Here is a 21,464-nt window from a genome sequence, read left to right as displayed (position 1 = left end):
CACCAACAGTCACATTCAGTTAAAGGATCCAGATGGCCTCGATTAGCCCACAACCAAGGGCACTTTGTCCAACCCAACTTCTAACACAGAGCATGCATTAGAATGTCATACATGTGTGGTTCTTAACAAGGCAGTGGTTTGGACCCCATTTCACTATTATTTCCTCGAAATAATGGCTTTCACTATTATTTCCTCGAAATAATGGCTCTTTGGAAAACCTGAAGGAGAGGAGATGGTTGATAAGACAGAATTCAGGCTTTGCCAGGGGTATTCCAACATTGAGATACATAAAAACACTTTTCTCTAAAACTATGTCCCTGGGTTGCTGTGGGTGCTGATTGAGAGAATGTATGTTAAATGCTTAGCATAGTGCCTGACGCTCAGTAGCCTTCAGAAAATGTTAGCTATAATCATGATAGCCAAGAGTTACCATGAGCTTGACCCAAGACGATTAAGGAAGAAATGCCAATGGCTGGCATTTGAATCCACATGAGAGAAGACAAACTCTATAGCTAAAGAACTTGAACTCCAAGCTCTTGAACAGAACAAAATGGGCCTGAGGGAAAAATTTGAAAAATGCAAACAACAGACAAATGTCTAGTGTCATCTGAAGCATGGCCATGAAAAGCACCGCTGGCTGGAGTTTATGGCTCCGCAGCCCACTGCATTCATCCCACACATCTTTGCTCTGCATTTAGCATCAGCAAACTAGGCTCCGCTCTGAAGCGTCAATTTTACAAGCACCCCAAGCACCCCCACTGCCTCCCCTGAGCTCACAGAAGGCCATAAACTATTTGGGCCAATTCAACTTGTCATTTCAGCATCGAATGCATTAGGTCTTCTCCAAGACTCAGTGGATGGAGGAGTCATAAAACAAGAATCCAGGTGTCCCCGAAGCTCTGACCTCATGTCAATGGGCATGATTTATATTTCGGCAGGTAGGGATTTATAGCCTCTGTTAAGGAGCTCACAGTTCCAAAAGGTGAGGCTCCTATTTTCAACCTGGCTCTAGTTGTTTAGGTCACCAGTTTCTGAGGCTTCATCTGCATGGTAGCTCACTCCCAAACAGAACCAAGAGACCACATCAAACCATGAAGCTTCCATGTCTGTCACTTATATGTCCAAATAGACACACCTGTGTCACCTTATGCAAGTTAGAAAACCTTTCTGGGCCTGCTTTCTCCTTTATGAAATGGAGATAATGGTAATAATAAAGATTGTTTCGTTATTAGGTAATATAAAGTAGCTAAATAGTAATGTAGCTTAAGTGCTGGGCAGAAGATAGATAAGCATATTGTATTGTATTGTATTGTGTTGTGTTGTGTTGTGTTGTGTATTACCAGAAGTCTCCCCCTGGCAAGTCCATAACAAAAAGAGAGAGACTAGATATCAAAATGGCTAAAAGTTTAGGAAAAGCTTCTCTTCTGCTGCCTCATATTCAAAACAAATCTGCACAGAATCAGTTACTAAATACTTACCAAACACTTCCCCATATGCTAGTCATCCCCCACCAGATCCTATGTAGGAACAGAAACATAAAGCTCAGGGGCCATCCCACCTCTCCACAAGTCTATTACATTGTTCAAAGTAAAAGAGACATGAAACAGTTAGGAAATAGGACCACAGAATGTCAGGAAATGGGGCAGAGAGAGGTGCACTACTGATATTCAGTGCCCAGAGTTGAAAGTGAAAGGTCACATTTACATCTGCAGTGGCTCGGGGAAGGGCTTTTGGGGTGACCTCTCGTGCCTTCAGTACTCCCAGGCTGCTTCTCCATAATCTGGGAATGTGACCTTGATGGATTGCACCTGTTCGTCTCTTATCCCCTGAGCATGGTATTTCAATGGCCATCACTGCTTTGTGCCATTCTGTGCTCATTTCTGCTTTCTGTGTGGGACAGGTGTGTGCACAAAGAGGTCAAAGAGTGGACTGTCCCTTGGAGCTTTGATACAAAGATGGGACTCTCAGTATAAAGAAGGACTTTAATAACAAACGTGACTGGTTGTGTTAGGCTCATTGGCCTCTGGGTGAGGTCACATTAATACATATACCCTAGTGACACTTAACCCCAAACTGCTGATTTGGGACATGTTCTCCCACCCTAATTTCAAGCCACCCCGAGAAATGCCTAAGCATCCTCAGATATAGGGACTGTCACTGTGTCTCTCAATATTTCCAGTCGAACCAGAAATCAAGGTACCCTGCCACTCCTCTGGCCCCCACTATCCCTTTCTGGTACTTAGTCCTGTAAGCCTGAATCAGCCCTCTCACTTGTGGGCTGTAGCTGACAGGTGGATACAGAGGGGAAGGAACAGCCAGGCAGGGCGCACTCACAAGCCCGGCTCAGGCTGACTTTAACGTAAATGCTTTAGCTTCTGTTCTATTTCCTGGAGCCAGGTCAGGGACAGAGGCCACACAACCCTTTATCTCTTTGTCCCTTTTCAAATCTTCTATACCTTCTTGCCACTTTCCTCCCCCAGGGGAAAATAAAGAAGAAGAAGAAGAAAACACCTCATTCATATGAGATCATAAAAATAGACAATTTCGCCCTCTCTAGTCTACCGTCTCCACAGCAGTGAACCTGTTTGCTCCAAGCTAATAATAACTACAATGATAATAATAGCAGTAGGAATTGCCATTTGCTGTGCAGTCATTAAACACTTCTCATACATTATTTTAGTTAGCTCTCACTATAACCTATAGAATTTATTTCAGTTGTCCTATTTGATAGATGAATAAATTGAGGGTCAGACAATAAGGCAGTAGATTCAGGGCAGTACCACATGTAAGAGATAGTTCCAGGTTTCAAATCAGGCTCACCTGACTCCAAAACTTTTAACCATTCTCTGGTACTGCCTCTACCTCAACACACCACTGGCAAACCAATAGGACATTACAAGTATTCCTGAGGCAGCCACAGGGCCCTGAGTTCTCTTCCTTGGCACCATGGAAAGCGTATAGGTTCTAGAGCAAGCTTTGTTACTGTGTACCTTGGCCAGGTCACTCCTAGCCTCAGTTTCCTTACCTGAATAATAGGAGTAGAATTGGAAATCCATCAAATCCCTTCTCTCCTATTTTGTTGTTGTTGTTGTTCATTAAGATTTTCATCACCATATACAAGGTCATCTGGATTTTCTCCTATGTTAACTTCTGAAAGTCTTATAGTTCTGTGTTTTGCATTTAGGTCTATGATAAATTTTGAGTTAATTTGGGGGAAAGGTACAAGGTCTGTGTCTAAATTCATTTGTTTGTCTGTGGACATCTAGTTCTAGCACCATTTGTTGAAAAGACTATCTTTCCTCCATTTTATTGCCTTTGGTCCTCTGTCAAAGCTCAGTTGAGAGTGTGTGTGTGTGTGCTTCTGAGTTATCTCTTCTGTACCATTGATCTGTTTATCTGTTCTTTCACCAATACCACACCGCCTTGATTACTGCAGCTTGAAGTCCTGAAGTCAGATAGTGATAGTCCTCCAATTTTGCTCTCCTTTAATAGTATGTTGGCTATTCTGGATCTTTTGCCCCTTTGTATCAACTTTAGAATCAGTGTGTCATCATCTGCAAATGAACTTGTTGGACAGCACTGATTTTTTTCTTTTTTTAGATTTTATTTATTTATCGGGGGTGGGGGAGAGCAAGCACAGGCAGACAGAATGGCAGGCAGAGGGAGAAGCAGGCTCCGTGCTGAGCAAGGAGCCCAATGTGGGACTCGATCCCAGGACGCTGGGATCATGACCTGAGCCAAAGGCAGCTGCTTAACCAACTGAGCCACCCAGGTGTCCGTGGACAGCACTGATTTTAAGGGTATTCTTTCCTGGGAGTTTGTGCCAGTAGCCAGAGCCCTAAGTCTTCAATCAGCTAGATTGAGTCCCTCTTTTCTGAACTTGGGAAAAGGATTCAGTTTTTAGAGTTTCCTGTGTTTGCATATTGTGTCGCTGGGCCTGCCATAAAATGCAATCATGGGCATAAAATGGGTGTCCCAGCTGTGAAGGAGAAGCGCTGGGCCTGGCAGAGCAGGGAGTTAGCCCTCACCATGATATTAAGAACCATCGTCATTGTCCCTGTCCTCATCATCGGCATCATCATCACCATCCTCAAAGGATCTTGTATTTATTGAGTACTTACCAAGTGCAAAGCCCCGAGCTCAGTCCCGGTCATGGGTCATGTCACCAAACCTTCCAATAAGCCTCTGAGGCAAGCACACCTATTACTGTCAACTGAAAAAACAAAGGCTCCGCGAGGTTAAATAACTTTCCAAGGTTCACATGGGTAATAAGCTGCGACGCGGAACTTCAAACCCACCCTTAACCCCTCCACTATACTCATTCTCCCTGGCATTCCTCTTCCACCCTGGGGTAGGAATGTGGATTCTTCTACATCTGCCATTCAAGCTTCTGGAAGGACAGCTGAGGTCAGCTCATCATCCTGTTTTGAATAGATAGTCCCACAGACAACCAAACCTCCTGAGAAATCCTCTCTCCTCTAGTTCCTTGAAACTCTTTTTGTAAAACCCACACACTTGATGAATGGAGCCTTAAGCCTCCGCTCCTTCCCCATCTCCCTCCTTTTGCCTGCCTCCCCGTGGCATCCAGTTGGTTACAAACCTCTCTTGCTGTTTATTTCCCTCTTAATAAGCCCCATCTCCTCTCGGAAAGCCATTTAGCACGGCTCCACTTAATTTCTCCTCGAAGCAGAATCTGCCAGATGGAGTCTTCATCCCAAGCCATGTTGATTTGTCTTATTTTTAAACAGCAGTGAACACCCCGTGAAACTAAAATAGCAGTCGGTTCCCAGGTGGGACTCACTGAGCAAGGAGGTGATCAAGAGCGCGTGGAGTCATCCACCTGAGGCAGCTGTTCCGAATGACTTCCTCAGGTGGCGCCCAGCCAGCTGCTGGCCACATCTGGGTGTCACTCAATGCAGGAGCATGCTGCTTTTCCGCATCAGCTGGGCTCAGCCACTCATCACTTCCTCTGGCTGGACCCCGTTTGGCTATGCATCCTTGCCTTTCCCACAAACATACTCACACTCCTGACTATTGGGGAGACAAAATGGACCCAGAGGACCAAGAGACCAGCACAAAATGGCCAAATGAAACAATGAAATGTCTCATTTTTTACCCTGATATTTTTATCTCCAAAATACCTGATTTTTTATCTCCAAAAATTTCTTTAAAATTTGACTCTGATTCTAGAACTAACTATATTTGATTTAATATAAATATAATTCATCAAATTATGTATCAGCTATTGCTAAACCATATCCCTACACACACACACACACACACACACACACACACCAGGTTTTTTAAAGCTAACATCCCCAAATCATGTTGATTCTATAGCTTCATTATCCCAGACACACATAATAGGTTGTGTGCATCAAGGCATATGTGCCTCTGTTTCAGGTGTACACTCACAAAGATGGGCAGTCTCTTTCATAAGATAGGATAGGCCTACAACAGGGACTAAGAATGTTTCTTTACTTCCACATGTCATCCTAAGAAAGGATTAACCTAAAGGAAAGACAGAAGTGATAGTTACTAGTAAGGCAGTGACTTCCCTGGGATCTGAGGAATAATAGAAATCAGAGACTGGTCTGACTTTCTGCATCTTGGGTGGCTCCCTGACCTCATTATACCCAGCATCCCAGTGGAAATTGACAACATTCAATCCCAGCTCACAGAAGTGACTGCTTGTAAAAATGTATATACCATAAGCTCATCTCCATAACTCTCCCTCGTCCATAACCTTAAGAGCCCAGAGCCCATAATAAGCAGTGGAGTCTGTTATTAGAAGGTGAAAGAATGAGGGATGACTATGTGGTTCAGTTGGTTAAGCGTCTGCCTTTGGCTCAGGTCGTGATCCTAAGGTCCTGGGACAGAGCTCTGCATCAGGTTCCCTCTTCAGTGGAGAGCCTGCTTCTCCCTCTTTCTTTGTTGCTCCCCCTGCTTGTGCTCTCTCTTTCTCTGTCAAATAAATTTTAAAAATCTTTTTACTAAAAAAAAGGCAGTGTTCATAGATGAGGGTATGCTGGCCTTGCCTCTGATATGCCTATGTATGCAGCAATTCCAACTAGCATTTGCAAATCTTCTGAACCAGTGTGTTCTGGAAGCTTTGGCAATGAGGATGTTGCTCAGAATCTAAGGCATTTTCACTAAACTCAATTTCAAATACCAGGCAGAACACTGAGATTATAGGGATCAACTGATACCCACTATCCCTGATAGGACACAGAAGTCAAAGCTGGGAGGTGGGGAAGAATGTGGACAGGTTGAGTGATAATCCTTTACTCCTTGGGTGAATTTTGCTATAACATTTAGGAATTTTTTGTTTTGTTTTAAGCGCCCTCTCAAAAAGAAGAACAACAAAAGCAGTAGAGAAAGCTAGTCTTTCTTTGACTGTGTGAGGTTCCTTCTCCCACAGAGAGTAGGGGCCATTCCAGTTCCTTTAGGGGGCCTTATACTCAAACATTTATACTCTGAAGAAAAAAAACAAATCCTTCCCGGAATCAGCAGAGAGACCATGAATTATTTGACAGTAATATTCACATTTCTGGCGGAGGAGTAGCCACCCCAAATACATCAAGAAACAAACAGGTATATTTCCAAAATGCCACTGAGAAAAAAAATGAGGGGTACTGTCCCTATTCTTTACAGGAAAAACAAGTGGTAAAATAAGTTGATGGAATCAAAAAAGTGTTTAGAAACCTGTTAAATGTCTTTCCATGGAAAGAAGCACTATTACTATTACTAAAATGCCACAGGTGCATTACCCGCCCAAATCCTCAGAAGTGGTGGCATTAGTCATGTGGATGATATTGCCCATGGACTGATTGTACCAGTGGCTGCTTTACTGTGCTTTCTGGAGCCATGGGAATGTCCACAGAATTCTGTGGGTCTTTAGCATGGCAAGATGCTCCCCAGTACTAATGTCCCTGATTATCTTATAGATTCAGATCAGACCTTTCCTTGATTGGTCTTCCAAATGAAACCACACTCATTTCAGGGGATTAGGAGAGCCTCTGCATAGATCTTTTATGACAAGAACAATGGTGTCTTAGCAGGGCTTATCTGAGGTTCTCCAGAGGGCACCAAAGAAGAAAAGAAGACCTCAAACCCTTACCCACTTTAGGGACTTTTATGAAGTTAAAAAGGAAAAGCAAAATTCCAGTCACATCTCTTTTCCTGTGAAAGAGTAGCCTTGTCATGACCAGGGCACCCAGATTCCAACAGAAACATTAACATGCCAGGGGGACTCAGCACCAGTGGAGAAAAACAGCCAAGACCCTGCTTCCCTGGGCCTGACTGGGCTCAGAGGTACCCAGCTGAAAACCAGCTGGGCTCAGTTGAAAAGACCATGTGTACAATATTGGTTTGGTTCCAAATCCCATATTTAAAGAGGAACATTTCCAAATACAGCCCTAGACAAAACAGCCCACACTTTCAGGACAGGCCTTGAAACTGTCATACAGGAGTCATGAAGGGCACTTGGAGAATTAAATTTGACTTGGCAAATCCAAAAGGCTCCCAGAAATACCTGATAAAATATTTACAAAATGGTAGAAGATGGAATAGATTACCCAAGAGAGCAGAACTAGTTCAGTATTTGGCTAAATAGAAGGAGGACTTTCTAAGACGAGAGCTCCTTGAAATGGAATGTCTTGGCTTGGGTAGTAGGGAGTCCTATTGCTGATGGTGCAAAAGCTGAGACCACCAGAGACCTGAGGAAAGAGGGGAATACTTTTGAGAAGGTAGGATCTCCAAGCATTGAAAACTGTGGGGCTGGGTGCCAACTTGGATCTGGGCTTGGGTTTCAGATATTGTTGTTAAGTCCTTGGGAAGTTTTTCTTTGACCTTCGATTTCCTCATGTGTGAACTGGGCCTAATAATATTCATTTCAGTAAGCTATTATACAAATAAAGACAATATTAACTATCACTAGTACTTGGCACAGTAGATATGCTGCTACATTTGTGATTATTGCTGCCACTCATATCTGAGCTTGATAAATGGGGTGGGAAGAGAAAGTTCATAATTTCCTGGGATTTCTTTAACCCTCTGGTTCTATGATTACCATGAGTCCCATCCCGTCAAACTTCTGGTGCTATCTTTCTAACTCCCTGACTGCCCAGAGTTTTCCATTTCAGCATCATCCCAGATCTTTCTACATAATGGTTTATATCCTCACTTTCCTATGTCCACTTTCCTAATCAGAAACACTCTTTCCTGAACAACCTTTCCTTGCAACCCTGCTTTCTACAGTGATAACTGGCTATTCTGGAAAATGATGTCTATCAAGAGTACTAAAGTAATATGACTATGTAATCACCTTCTCCTTTAATTTTTTTTCTTCTGCTAGGAAGCAAGGCTGAGCATAGTACCTAGTCTACAGCCAACAGTCAATCAAAACTCTAAAGGCTCATGAGGACAGATCTTCTATTAGTGGGATTCTTTAGACCATACTTAGCCTTTCTAGAGAGTTATGACGGTGGTTATTTGGGGCAAGGTAGAACACCAAACAATCTTGTGACAGGCTGCTTGAGGGATATTTAGGCACAGGCCAGGCCTTCCTCCCTTCACTTATTAATTCTCTAGAGAATCTTAAAACTCACTATTGTTCTTCTACCCAAGAAAAGAGCGGAGCTACGTTCAGAAATGCTGGAAGGATGTGCGTGTGGGAGACTTCATCCAAATGAAATGCAACGAGATCATCCCAGCAGACATACTCCTCCTCTTTTCCTCAGACCCCAGTGGGATCTGCCACCTGGAAACTGCCAACCTGGATGGAGAAACAAACCTCAAACAAAGACGTGTTGTGAAGGGCTTCTCACAGCAGGTAAGGCTCTTTCTAACATCTTAATACATGAGGTCAAAGGGGAGAAGCAAGCCAACTCTACTGGGAAATTGAACTTAGTCTGATAGCTAGAGGAAAGAGTAGGGGATGCCTCCTTTTCCCAAACACTTAGCTATACTTAATCTTCCCAGCAAGCCTCTTGGTGGCTATTATCCCTTTATCACAGATGGGGAAATAGTCTTAGGAAAGTTGACTAACTTCCTGAAAGCCTCAGAATTCCTACGTGGGGTCACACTCTATTAAGGAAACTGTGTTCTGTGCTCTGAAGAGTCTAATATCTCTTCAGTTACCTTTAGGACTAACTCACTTTTCCATGCTTATGCAGTCCTTGCCCATCCTCCCCAGCTCCACTCCCTCAATCACTTCCTCTTTGAATCTTCTCCAGAACTACTTTGACTCCAGTATAAGCTACAGGAAGGTATTGCTAACTATTTTTCCACTTGTGTACATCTTACCTTATCTCCTTGAGAAATAGGGAATGATCATCATCACTTTTAGCTAATGCCCATATACTTACATTACCATAGACATCATAAGGAAGTTACAACTGTTTGGTGGTTAAGAGCCCAGGCTCTGGAGGCTGACAGAACTGAACTCAAAGTTCAACCCAACCATTTATTAGTATTCTCACCTCAAGCAAGTTACTACTCTCTCACATCCTTATTCCCTCATCAGGGAAATGGGTACAAAAATAGTCCTTCTCCATAGGATGATTCTGAAGACTAAAGGACATGTATAGGAATTATTTAGCATAAAGGTATACACATAGTAAGAAGCCTGTAAATAGCTAGCAGTAAATGTCAGTGGTGTTCAGAGGCAATATGTGTTGATAAATTGAAACTAGATGTGATATTCCAATTTTCAATTAGAATTCCTCTTGGAAGGGTTGGTTTTTAATCTAGAACCTTCTTCTGCCTGTGGAAAAGAATAAAATTCTATCAGTTTCTTCACTCTGTCAGCCTTTGGTGGGAGAGAAATTAGATGAGTCCGGGATTTAGGGGAAAGAAGGCAAGTGCTTCATTCCTCAGAGATTCTCTTGAAAGAGTTCAGTTATCCAGATGGAAACTTTTTGAGAGAAGTTTCAATGACAACTTGACAACTGTGACAACTTGTCATACCTCACTTTGCCTCTCTCCAAGCACCTGATGAGCAGTTCTTGAAAAATCTCTTTGGTATGATTGATTCAGTCCACAGAAACCTGTTCTCTGACCTCTACATAGTTCTTCCCTAGTTCTGCTCTGAAATTCAGAGGAGATGAAGAAAGTAAGGAACAAAATGTAAGGTTTGGTGCATAGTAGGCCCATAATAAATGGTCTGTTACTGCTACCTCAGCTGTATTTACTACCCTGGGCATGGAAACCACCGTGACCACTTTGCTGCCATCTGCTTTTTCTTGCTATTTTGCAGGTTCAGTCTTTCCATTGGTCTCTCTCTGTCTCTCTCAAACAAATAAATAAACTCTTTTAAATAAATAAATAAATAATTAGAATTTAAAAATTAAAAAGTAGCCTCAGACAGCTCTCTAAGAAGGAGGAATTTGGGCTGCCCTTTGCTACCTTGCTTCTCCCTTATGTCAGCGTGAAAAGATCTCTGAACATAAGTAGAATTCTCTTCTAACTCTTTACTATAGCATTTCTCAAATGTGTTGGACAGACATGGAGAGTTGCAGGATAAATATATGTTGCAAAATCTCACAGAGTACTGCCTGACATCTCAGGTAATTTAAGAAAGCTCAAGGAGGGGAGAGGATGGAGACTGGTATGTAGCATCTCTAACCATTTCACCACAGAGAACTTTTGTTCCACAGAACATACTCGAGGACTACTGCAGGAGACGTAGGATCACAATTTAGGGATTTGGTCCAAATATCTTACAGGTGTTCAAGATGTACCATCTTCACCACAGGAAGAAAATTTTAAAAATATATATGCATTCTTCCCCATTATCACTACATTATGGCTCTCTAGAACTGAGTAGGGGTCGGGCATGCATATTTTTAAATGCTCTCCCATATGATCATGCCATGAGCCTACCATATACCAGCTTTTTTGAAGACCTGTATGACAAAGGGGAGGTGTCACCTCAAGCACTCACAAAAAACCACTTTTAATAAAAAGAACAGAACTACCATCTCCATGCTTCTTAGATGTGCCTGTGCTTTTCCATACATTGTCTCTTTTAGTCCCTGCAACCACCCTATGAAGTAGATATTACTATCCTCATTTTACAGATGAAAACTGAGGAATAGAAGTAGAATATTTCACTATTGTCTCAGAGAAGATTTTGAGCACCTACAGATATGGTTTGTTGGGAAGTTTGATATCTTAAAAAATAAGTAGTAAAAAAATAAATTTTTTTTAAAAAGCATTTCTTAGTTTTCCCTCTAACCCTTAATGACTATAAAACCTTCACCTTGCCAAAAGGGTTTCTACTAACAGAGATTTATAGAAACTTCCCACCGCATCTTTACACCCATACCCATTTTTACCATCTTGAAGATGATGAGAGATTATTATATTTTGTTAATTTAGAGTTGATAAGCAAACTTTGTCCCAGCTCCCCTAGATCAGCATTTCTCAAGACAGAGTGTGCCAATGCTTATCTCAAGAGATAGTTCTTAGAAAACAAGTTTCATTGTCAAATCTGATTGGAAAAACTGTCCTGTGGACCCCTCTTAGAGGGTCCAATGTACATCAACATAGCAAGGTCTCTAAGAAGATCTGCAGTCAACAGATCTTTTAAACTTTCTTTAACCCTGAGTTTTCAGAACTATTTTTTGGCACAATAATTTTAGCATTCCCATGAAAATTTGGGAGGAAAACTAACATGGATTGTGGAGCATGCATGATCACAGTAGCTGAACAGTAAACAGAGAAGGACCTAGGCAATTCATCCTTCCCTTTCCTATATAGGTTCAAATGAAATCATAAACATAAAAGAGCTTCTCAAAAATATTTTTCTCCTGTGACAAGTCACATCATTCTCAAGGTTGCCAAAGAGTCGCTTTCAAAATCCTTTTCTTAGAATTCAAGTTGGACAAGGCCAACTTTTTTTTTTTCAATTTAGAATTTTATCATGCTGGGTGATCTTTGAATTCACAAAATTATTGACCTGTTCTTAAAATATTTATTCCCACATCCCACTGCTGAGGAAAGAGAAGGAATCCAAAATTAGGCTTATGCTAAATCTTAGGTCTTCTGAGCAGGTCAGGAGACTTTATTAGAGAATTAAATTATACCATTCTCTCTTTGATACCTTCTGATACCCAAAATCTCTTCTTAAAAGGATTTCCAAGATGAGTAGGAGGCATTTAATAGAAAAGAGTATGTGAAAAGAAGTATGTGCCTTTATTTTGGTAAATAGAAAATACCAAAGCCAAAGAATCAGAAATGAATTCTTCCAATTAATATTTCAGATGAAAGATATTCCTGGCTGTCTATTATCCAAATCACTGAACCCTAAGTCCTACTAAACTGAGTGTCAGATCATTTCCTAGTGGCCAGCCAAGTGCTTACCATGGCGAGTATGATATGTGGGTGAGCCTCTTCGTTGTCCACTGGGAGCTTGTTAAAAATGTGGAATATCAGGCCCTACCATAAACTCAATCAGAATCTGCAGTTTAACAAGATCCCCCACATGACGGCCGTGCACAGCAGACCATTGAAAACTCTGGCTTAAGGCATCATCGACTGATGTAATAATTGTGCTTATCTGTTTATTGCCCAAATTAAAGATTTTTAATTGACTTTCCCTTTTAACTAGCTTGCCTTCCATGAAGGTTAGTGATTTTAAGCCATTTTCTCAGTTAGGAAGGACCACGGGAGCTCAGATCTTCTACAGTGAAGGTGTGCACTGACTTTAACATATTTAGGCAGCAGAGCACTTTGCTGAAAGACTTGAGGGAAGATAGGGAGTCCTTAATCACCCTCTCATTTCAGTAATGACACACCTAGAAAGAAGCAAAAGGTAGCTATCCTCTCAACCCTGCCTGCCCTGAGAGCCAGAGGAAAAAATATCCTTTCCTGGGGGATTTTGTAATAAGACCTGCCCATGGTAGGCTGTTGCAAGTTTCCCTTAAGAATGATAGTCTTGGGGCGCCTGGGTGGCTCAGTGGGTTAAGCCTCTGCCTTCGGCTTGGGTCATGATCTCAGGGTCCTGGGATCGAGCCCCGCATAGGGCTCTCTGCTCAGCAGGGAGACTGCCTTCCCTTCCTCTCTCTCTGCCTGCCTCTCTGCCTACTTGTGATCTCTATCAAATAAATAAATAAATAAATAAATAAATAAATCTTTAAAAAAAAGAATGAAAGTCTTTCTACCAATTGACCACTGCTTGATGTTGAGCAGAGATCATATTTTCTAGAATTCCTTCAGTATAAAATCTACATCACGATATATAATGATAATAAGTAATATCAATAGATAAGTTGATTGATCATACACTGTGTGCCATGGGCAGGTCTCTTAAGTGTTTTAGACCTATTATTTTTCTCCTCTCCATAAATAACCCTGCGAGGTAGGCACTTTGAATATCCCCACTTGACAAAGGAGGCAAGAACAGTTAAGTAACCCTCCTAGCAGTGAGCTGAGCTTGGATTTAAACTCAGACAGAATTATTTTACTTTAACATTTTTTTCTTTTTTTTTTAAGATTTTATTTATTTTTTTGGCAGACAGAGATCACAAGTAGGCAGAGAGGCAGGCAGAGAGAGAGGGGAAGCAGAGAGCCCAATGCAGGGCTCAATGCGGGGCTCAATCCCAGGATGCTGAGATCTTGACCTGAGTCGAAAGCAGAGGCTTAACCCACTGAGCCACCCAGGCACCCCTTACTTTAACATTTTATTATGGATATTTTCAAGTGCATTCAAATGTAGGGAGAATAGTATGATGAATTTTTAATGTGCCCATCACCCAATTTCAACAACCACCATAGCCAATTTTGTTTCATCTATAGCCTCACTCTCTTCACTCTGCAAATTATTTTGAAGTAAACTTCAGTGTTGCAGCATTCCACATATAGACACTTTAATTAATCTATCTCTCAAGGATATGGTTTTTAAAACATGCAATGATACCATTGTCACTGCTAAAACATTAGCATTAATTTCTTGCTGTCAGCTTTCAAGTCAGTGTTCAGTGTTTTCCAGTTTGTTTGAATAAGAATCCAAGTAAGTCTAAAGACCTAGATAAGTTTCTCTTTTACTCTAGGGGTTCCCTGCTCAGCTTTCTTTTTTTTGTTTTTCTTGTATATTCAGTTTTTGCTGCTGAATAAATCAGGTTGTTGGTCCTGTAAAATTTCCTACAGTCTGGATTTTGCTGATCAGCATTGACTCCCAGCTGTGTCATTTAAATGTGTTTCCCTGTTCATTATATTTCTATAAATTAGCAGTTAGAGGGGCGCCTGGGTGGCTCAGTGGGTTAAAGCCTCTGCCTTCGGCTCAGGTCATGATCCCAGGGTCCTGGGATCGAGCCCCGCATCGGGCTCTTTGCTCACCAGGGAACCTGCTTCCTCCCCCTCTCTCTGCTTGCCTCTCTGCCTACTCTGTCAAATAAAATAAATAAAATCTTAAAAAAAAAAATTAGCAGTTAGAGCTCATGCCTAAATCTGATTCAGGTTAGGTTTGTGTGTGGGAGTGTATATGTCACCGTTGCATGAATTGATTCCCTCCCATCTTGCAAAAGGTGACCAGTGAGTTTGTCTTTTTTAGTATCAATGTGCACTGATGGATTTAAACAGATCTGACATGTGTCAAATCAGTGCAGTTGTTATCTTTATTGATTACCCCATTTTTAGCTGGTGAGACCTATGAGTTGGCTTCTGAGCTCTTTTTCATGATCCTGTAGTCTTAATAGATCGAGTCCCTTTCGATGTAAAATAGGATTTAGAAATCACAATAAGATATGTCAGAGGTATATACAGCTATTGGATTGATCATTATTTCCATGCCATAATGGACACAACTAGGACTTTTTAAAGATTAAATAATCAAGATTTATGCTGATACTTGAAATTCAGTACTAGAGGTCTTTACACAACCTCATCAATATGAAATATGTAAACCCTTCTCTCACATTAGGCAAAGTCCTTAGCCACTGTACTACACAGCCTATTTACTACACAGTCCCCTTGGATATTTGACACTCACAGCAATCCTTGGAAGTAGAAAAGGAAGGGATTAGTAACATTTTCAAGATGAGGAAACAATTGCAGAAAAACTAAATCTTATCAAAGATTACCCCACGAATGCAGTGTTATGCCAAAATTGGAACTCAGTTCAGATGTACATGATTATTTTTCCCATTGCTGAAGGGATTCTTAGATCCTTTTATGTGTATATTTTATTTCTCAAGTAAATACAATTTTCACAGATATGAAAATACTGCAACTATACAAGTTCGGTTGTAATTATTTGCAATAATAATAATTAGATCAGGAAGGAAATAACCTTACAAAAAAACTTACTTTTATTTTTGATAGCCCTCCGACCTATTTTTGGCCAGTTGTTCTAGAGCATGAGCACCACACACACACACACACACACACACACACACACAAACATTGGAGATCCCCTCCCCTTCCCAGTGTTTAGCAGTATTTGGAAACTTCTATTAAAAAGTCTTTTCCTATTTTTGTCCCTTCAGGGCCTTACGAGGAATTGCTGCTACATTATGTGAAAGATATAATCATGCAAAGTGTTAATAGATGATAGCTTAAACTTTTCCTCCTCCCCACTATCTCCATATACCGTGAGAACATATTTACTTTTGAAGAGTGGCCTTCGCAGTCATAACCACCAGAGATAATTGGGAATATTTCAGGCCAGTGTGGGAACTATTTGATGTCTCAAAGGAGAACCATACCAATCTACTATAAGGATTAGGCAAGACTCTTCATTGCATGTGACTGAACTCTGATTCATAGTAGCCTTGACGGAAAGAGAATTTACTGAAAGAAAATAAGGTGAAATGGGCCTTAGGGTAGTGTCAACCAGAAATTTAGAATCCATCAGTGCAACCCTCGCTTCTTGTCTGGGTTTCTCGCCATGTTTGGCTTTCATCTCTCACATATAGACCTAACACTCACAGCTTCATCTCCAGAGAAGACTGGAAACTTTCCTGATGTCTGAATTGAAAGGGATCCCAAAGACAGGGACTGATTGGCCTGGCTCATACTGTGTACCCATCCTTACACCAACCAATTAACTCTGGCTGGAGGCAAAGGATTCTGAGAGTGGCATCCTCTACTTGGACTGGATGGTCGAGATTAGCCTATGGAGCAGGAGGGTTCTGAGCAGCTCACCAATAAATGTCCACTAAATACGTATTATGAATCAGGGCTATATGTATCTAACTTACCTATGTGCCCTATCTATGCCTACACAGCATCCTCTGTAACGTACCCAGAGTAAATCATTCCTCCCTCTGTGCTCCCATCGACCACCTTTGTCGCTCTCAAGCATTGTGCCTGCCTCACTGTAGTTCATTCAATGAATTCACTTTTCCAACCAGTATCCGATGAGGTCCTTTTATTGCCAGATACTGTACCAGATCATTTTGGTGTTGTTTATTGGGGTGATGCACTATGATCATATATTTTGTGAACAACTGGATAAAAAGTTTCTCAAGTAGGAATTCATACTCTCTTCTCTGTGACTTCTTTTGCCAGAAACATAAGGTACAAAACGTTGGCCCTCATGTCATTTTCTTTGGTCTCAGTTATCCATAGCCAGAAAAAGACATGCAAAAAAGGTCTGTCTGTGCAATGGCCTGTGAAGGCACCACGGCCCATCTGGTGGGCATGTTTCAGACGTCATGTAGTCCCTCATTCATTCACCAAATATTGATGGATTAGGTCCTCTGTGTCAGGTGCTGTAGTGTGCACTAGGGGTTCAGATTTAAACCGGGGAGATACAGGCTGTGACTATATACTCTAACAGGGAATCACAAAGACAATGATTAACAAACACTCCCACAAATAATTAGTAATTGGCTCCTTCTAAGAATGACAGAAGAAGTCATTCTTTTTCCAGTATTCACTTGGCATGCCAAACCCCTGCCTTAGAGGTTGGAAAATGTCATAGCACAATTTCAAGATTAAATTTCGTCTTAGCCCTGAATAAGAATCAGAATATCTGTCCACTTGAATAAAGTCCACACAAGACTGTAAGGAATCCTTAGATAGGATCCCCCATCCTGCAGCCCAATCTGTGCACTTTAGCGGGAATCTCTTGGGCAGACAGGGAGACCTAGGGTGGTTGCATTATGCAGACCATCTCCTCACCCAGAGTCATAAAGGAAAGTAACTGCCAGTCACTCTGTTGCCGGTTATCTTGAAAAGAACTCTGACTCAACTGGGAGCAGGAAGGTTATCGAATGCTGGTAACTGTCATTAGTTTTCAGATGGAATTCTCAGAAATCAGAGGGTTGTCTAATTTGTATGCCAGGAAGGAAACCTTGGTCACTTGGCTTAGCAGCTAGGGCGTGAAGAACATTTGATTCTAGCATTATCCAAACTAATAAGCTTTAAAAAAAAAAAAAAAAAAAGCAAAACTTTAAAATAGTATCCTCCTAAGGTTGCCTGCAGTGTATCTCCTGGGTAGCCACCTGGGGGGTGTGGTCTGTGTATCCTGAAACCTTGCTCCACCTACAGGAATGCTCCAAAAATGAGCTAGTTCTGCTTTGTCATCCTCTCCCTGGTATGGGCAGGTTTTTCTAGTCATCTAGCCTAGGGGTCATGTAGAAACAGAATGAGAGCTGCACAGAAATTTGGCAATCCCTGGTTCAATACTTCTTTTTCACAGGCTCAAAGTGAAAACTCAATAAATAAGCGCATTCTGTGTTTAAGGAATTTAGCTGATTTCCAGTTAACAGAATCTTTCTTGAATATCTCCTCATAGCTATGGAGGGGTTTCAAGGTGATGTAAAATGTACCTCTCTCCTCTAAGAACTTAAGACTATGGGCACCTATTTTTTTAATTTAAAGACCCTTTATGACTATCAAAAATCTTTGATAACCTTGCCCTGCCTAAGCCCTCCGACCTGAAAGCAATTGTCCTTTCAGTGTCCATTACTTAAGAAAATAAAACAAAAAGGTACCATGACTTTGGATTTGTAATTTACTGATGTCAAGAATTCCTAAAGAAATCAGAAAACTGGGGTGCCTGGGTGGCTCAGTGGGTTAAGCATTTGCCTTCAGCTTGGGTCATGATCTTAGGTCCTGGGATCAGGCCCTGCATGAGGCTCCTTGCTCAGTGGGAGTCTGCTTCTCCCTCTCCCTCTGCCCCTCCCCTTTTTCGTGCTCTCTCTCTCTTTCTCAAATAAATAAAATCTTTTTTTTTTTTTAAGAAAGAAATTAGAAAACCATGTATGAGACTTATGTTTCTGCTGTCTCTGGACAACATCCTGCTGCGTATAGGGATTTATAGACAAGCTGCAATGTGTAATCTACCAGCTGGCTTATAGAAATAGCTTGGTATTTAGCAATTAGAAGCATAAGATATTACAAGTTCCAAGTGAATGACATGGATATTAAGAATTGGTCCAAGCAAGACAGATTGCTACAGTCTGTGGTGGACACATGGGTCCTATTGGGCCTGGCAATGAAAGTTTAAGAGAGTTATCAATATGGAAAATCTACAAAGAAAGCATGATAAAGGAAAGGCCAAGAGGGTTTTCCTTTGGGCAGACAGCATTAAATGCTAATGCCAAGCAAAGAACATGTGTAACCTTTAGAATCAGACAAACTTGGGTGCTCTTGAGCTGTGTACTCTTAGACAAGCCACTTAATACAAGCAACACGCAATTTTCTCTCCAATAAAGTGGGGCTGACTTGTCCTCAGCACTTCACAGGAGAGCTGGGAAGAGTGAATAAAATCAGGTCAATAAGGGACAGCATTCTGTGAACTGCAATTTTACCAAATAAATAAAAATCATTAAGGCCAAGATATATCTGTGGGACTGATATATCACGTGGGACGTGCCACTGTTTCGATTAGACTTCTGTATTTGCAGGAAACAGAAATGATCCCAGCTAACTTAAGCAAAATAGTAACCTTGCAAAAATGCAGGGGCAGGTAGGGTAGAGGGGGAGAAGCGTACCATGTGGCTCACAGAATCAAAGGAAAGCTGAAAACCAGGTTCAGAAACAAGAACCAGGAGCCTCAGTGCAATGGCAAGTATTGGGAGCAGCAACTACTTAATGATCTCCATTGTTTTTTCTTCCTTGAGTCATTCCCCTCAAGTCAAAGTCCCACATTGGGAGAGTCTAATGGGCAGGGCATCTTGACGTAGAGTCCCATCGAGATTACAAACCACGGAGGAGAGGTAGTTTCCCATAAGGAAGTGAAAGGACTTTTAATGAAAAGGGAGTAGACTGGAAGGCGGGTAGCCAGAAAACAACTGCCCACTACAAACAATTTGGAAACATCATTCATACATATGTAATCACATTTATGAATCAACATGAAATTCATTTATGAAGAATAGAGGAAAATAGGCCTAGAAAAGTAAAAATTGAGACTAGTGCAGGGGAAATGGCCCGTTCCTGTTACTAGACCATATTTCAGCCTCTTTGTTAAATCTTGACCTTCCTGATGGGCCTCAGAGGATGCAGCTTGTTGATTCTGGGTCATAAGTCAGTGGATACCTTAACTCCAGAGAGTCATCTCACACTCGCACTTGGCCCACTTTCCTCTGCTTTCCCAGATACTGCCATTGACACACCTGGGCTAAACTGAGAACTTTGAGTTGTTTTATGACTGCAGTAACTGATTTGTGTCAAAAACCTCTCCATTCTTTCTGATTCTCTCTCACTTTACCCCGTGGCTCATATATTATGGGAATTCAATTAAATTTTTGAATATGTGAATGAATGAGTGAGTGAGTGAATGAAGGAATGAATGAATTGGAGACCAGTTTGGCCCATGTTGGAATGTTGGGATCTACTTCTTTAACTACTTTTTTTTTTTTTTTAAGTTGAGCCAAAGAATTTCCTTATAAGAAGCAGCCTTATTCCTATGAATCAAAGTTAAGAATTTGTGCCTGGGGCTCTTCTTAATTGCTTTGGGCAGTCTTTACAGAGAGGTCTCTTACAGAGAGGTCTTCCTTCATCTCCTCATCCATCACCTTTCAATGTATACATTCCTCACACCACCCTCTCCAGGACTAACCTTCTCTCAACAAATCTTAATGGTATGCCTGTTGCCTCAAGGTATTATGGGAGATGCATCAGAGGATGCTGGCAGTAGAGGAAGTGTTAATGGAGGCAAAAGTAGTGTGGTAAGGAAGCACATAAAAAGGACAAATTCTCATTGGTTGGGGTGAAACAGTCTGTGGGGATTCGGGTGGACTTCATAGAGGAGGTGGCAAAAAAAAAACTTCTTAAATGCTTAAAAAAATTAAATATATACATATTTTTTGAGGAGATATCTATATAGATCATTATCTATATAGATATCTCCTCAAAATATATAGATCTATATAGATATATTTCCTCAAAAGAATGTCCCAATTTAGGTAGTGTCTTAACCTCTACCCTTCAAAGATACCCTGCTTTAAAATGCAAATACACTTGGAAAACATAATACCTTGCATTTCTCATTAGTTGTGGTATATTCTAAATATTTTCTACTAGATTTTAGACAATGAATTCATATCTTTTCATTATCAATCCCCTTTTATTTTTAACCTTGGCATGGTACATATATTGTAAGGAAACCTCCACCGTGTTTATACAATAGTTTCTATAGTATATGTAGGATAGAGTGAGATATACAGATTTCTCATCATTCAATCATTAGGAACTCCCAGTCATAAAATCTAACCTTTTTTTTCCAATTGAAGAGAAAAGAAAAGAGGGAAAAAATGCTATCATGCCCTCTCCTGATGGACAGATAGGATACAGTGTGTTCTCAATCTTAGCAACTTTATATCTCCTTAGTCTGAAATTGGTTCTAGAGCAATTCTCGGTTCTACCCCAGGAAATGTCTATAAACACTTTTGGTTATGACATCTGGCAGAAAGAGAGGGCTACTGGTATGAGGTTGGTAAAGGCCAGGAATGCTGCTAAAATCAAAGAATTAACCAGCCCCAAATGTCAGTAGTGCCAAAGTTGAGATGCCCTGGTCTAGAAATTCCTTGACTGCCTAACCAACTAGATGTTTATGTAGATACTAGAAAAAAGGATGAGACCAAGCCAATGACTCTAAGAAACAACTTTCATAAAATGTAAAAGTCTTTTAGAAACAATCAAATAAAAGCACTTAATGGAGGCAAATCAAAGGTCAGCCTGACAACATGATGTAGTTTAGATTTTTCATGCTTCCTTGTTTGACTCCCATTAAGAAGGGTGAGGTGATCATGATGATTATAATAATGATGATTTCCAGGCACTGGGGTTTGCTTATTTTTTTACTAAGATATAATTGACTTATTATATTAGTATTAGGTATAGAAACAGTGATTTGATATTTGTATATATTGTGAAATCACAGTAAGTCTAGTTACGTCCATCACCTCACAGTTACAATTTTTTTTCTTGTGATGAGAACTTTTAAGATCTCTCTTAACAAGTTTCAAATATACAATGCGATATTATTAACCATAGTCACCTTGCTGTAT

General features: G+C 40.9%; 1 protein-coding gene across 1 annotated transcript in view; it reads left to right on the top strand.

The window, feature by feature from the left end:
- The window catches only part of ATP10B (ATPase phospholipid transporting 10B (putative)), a 169,716-nt gene that overhangs the window by 77,967 nt on the left and 70,285 nt on the right, over positions 1 to 21,464 (top strand). The window contains exon 4 of the mRNA XM_059417295.1: positions 8,629 to 8,833. Within this exon, the coding sequence (XP_059273278.1) occupies positions 8,629 to 8,833 (205 nt within the window). The remainder of the gene's footprint in view (positions 1 to 8,628; positions 8,834 to 21,464) is intronic.

This window comes from Mustela nigripes, chromosome 12, assembly GCF_022355385.1.
Source record: "Mustela nigripes isolate SB6536 chromosome 12, MUSNIG.SB6536, whole genome shotgun sequence".
Taxonomy (NCBI): Eukaryota; Metazoa; Chordata; class Mammalia; order Carnivora; family Mustelidae; genus Mustela; species Mustela nigripes.
Note: the sequence above shows the minus strand (reverse complement) of the source record. Positions and strands in the feature narration are given on the sequence as shown.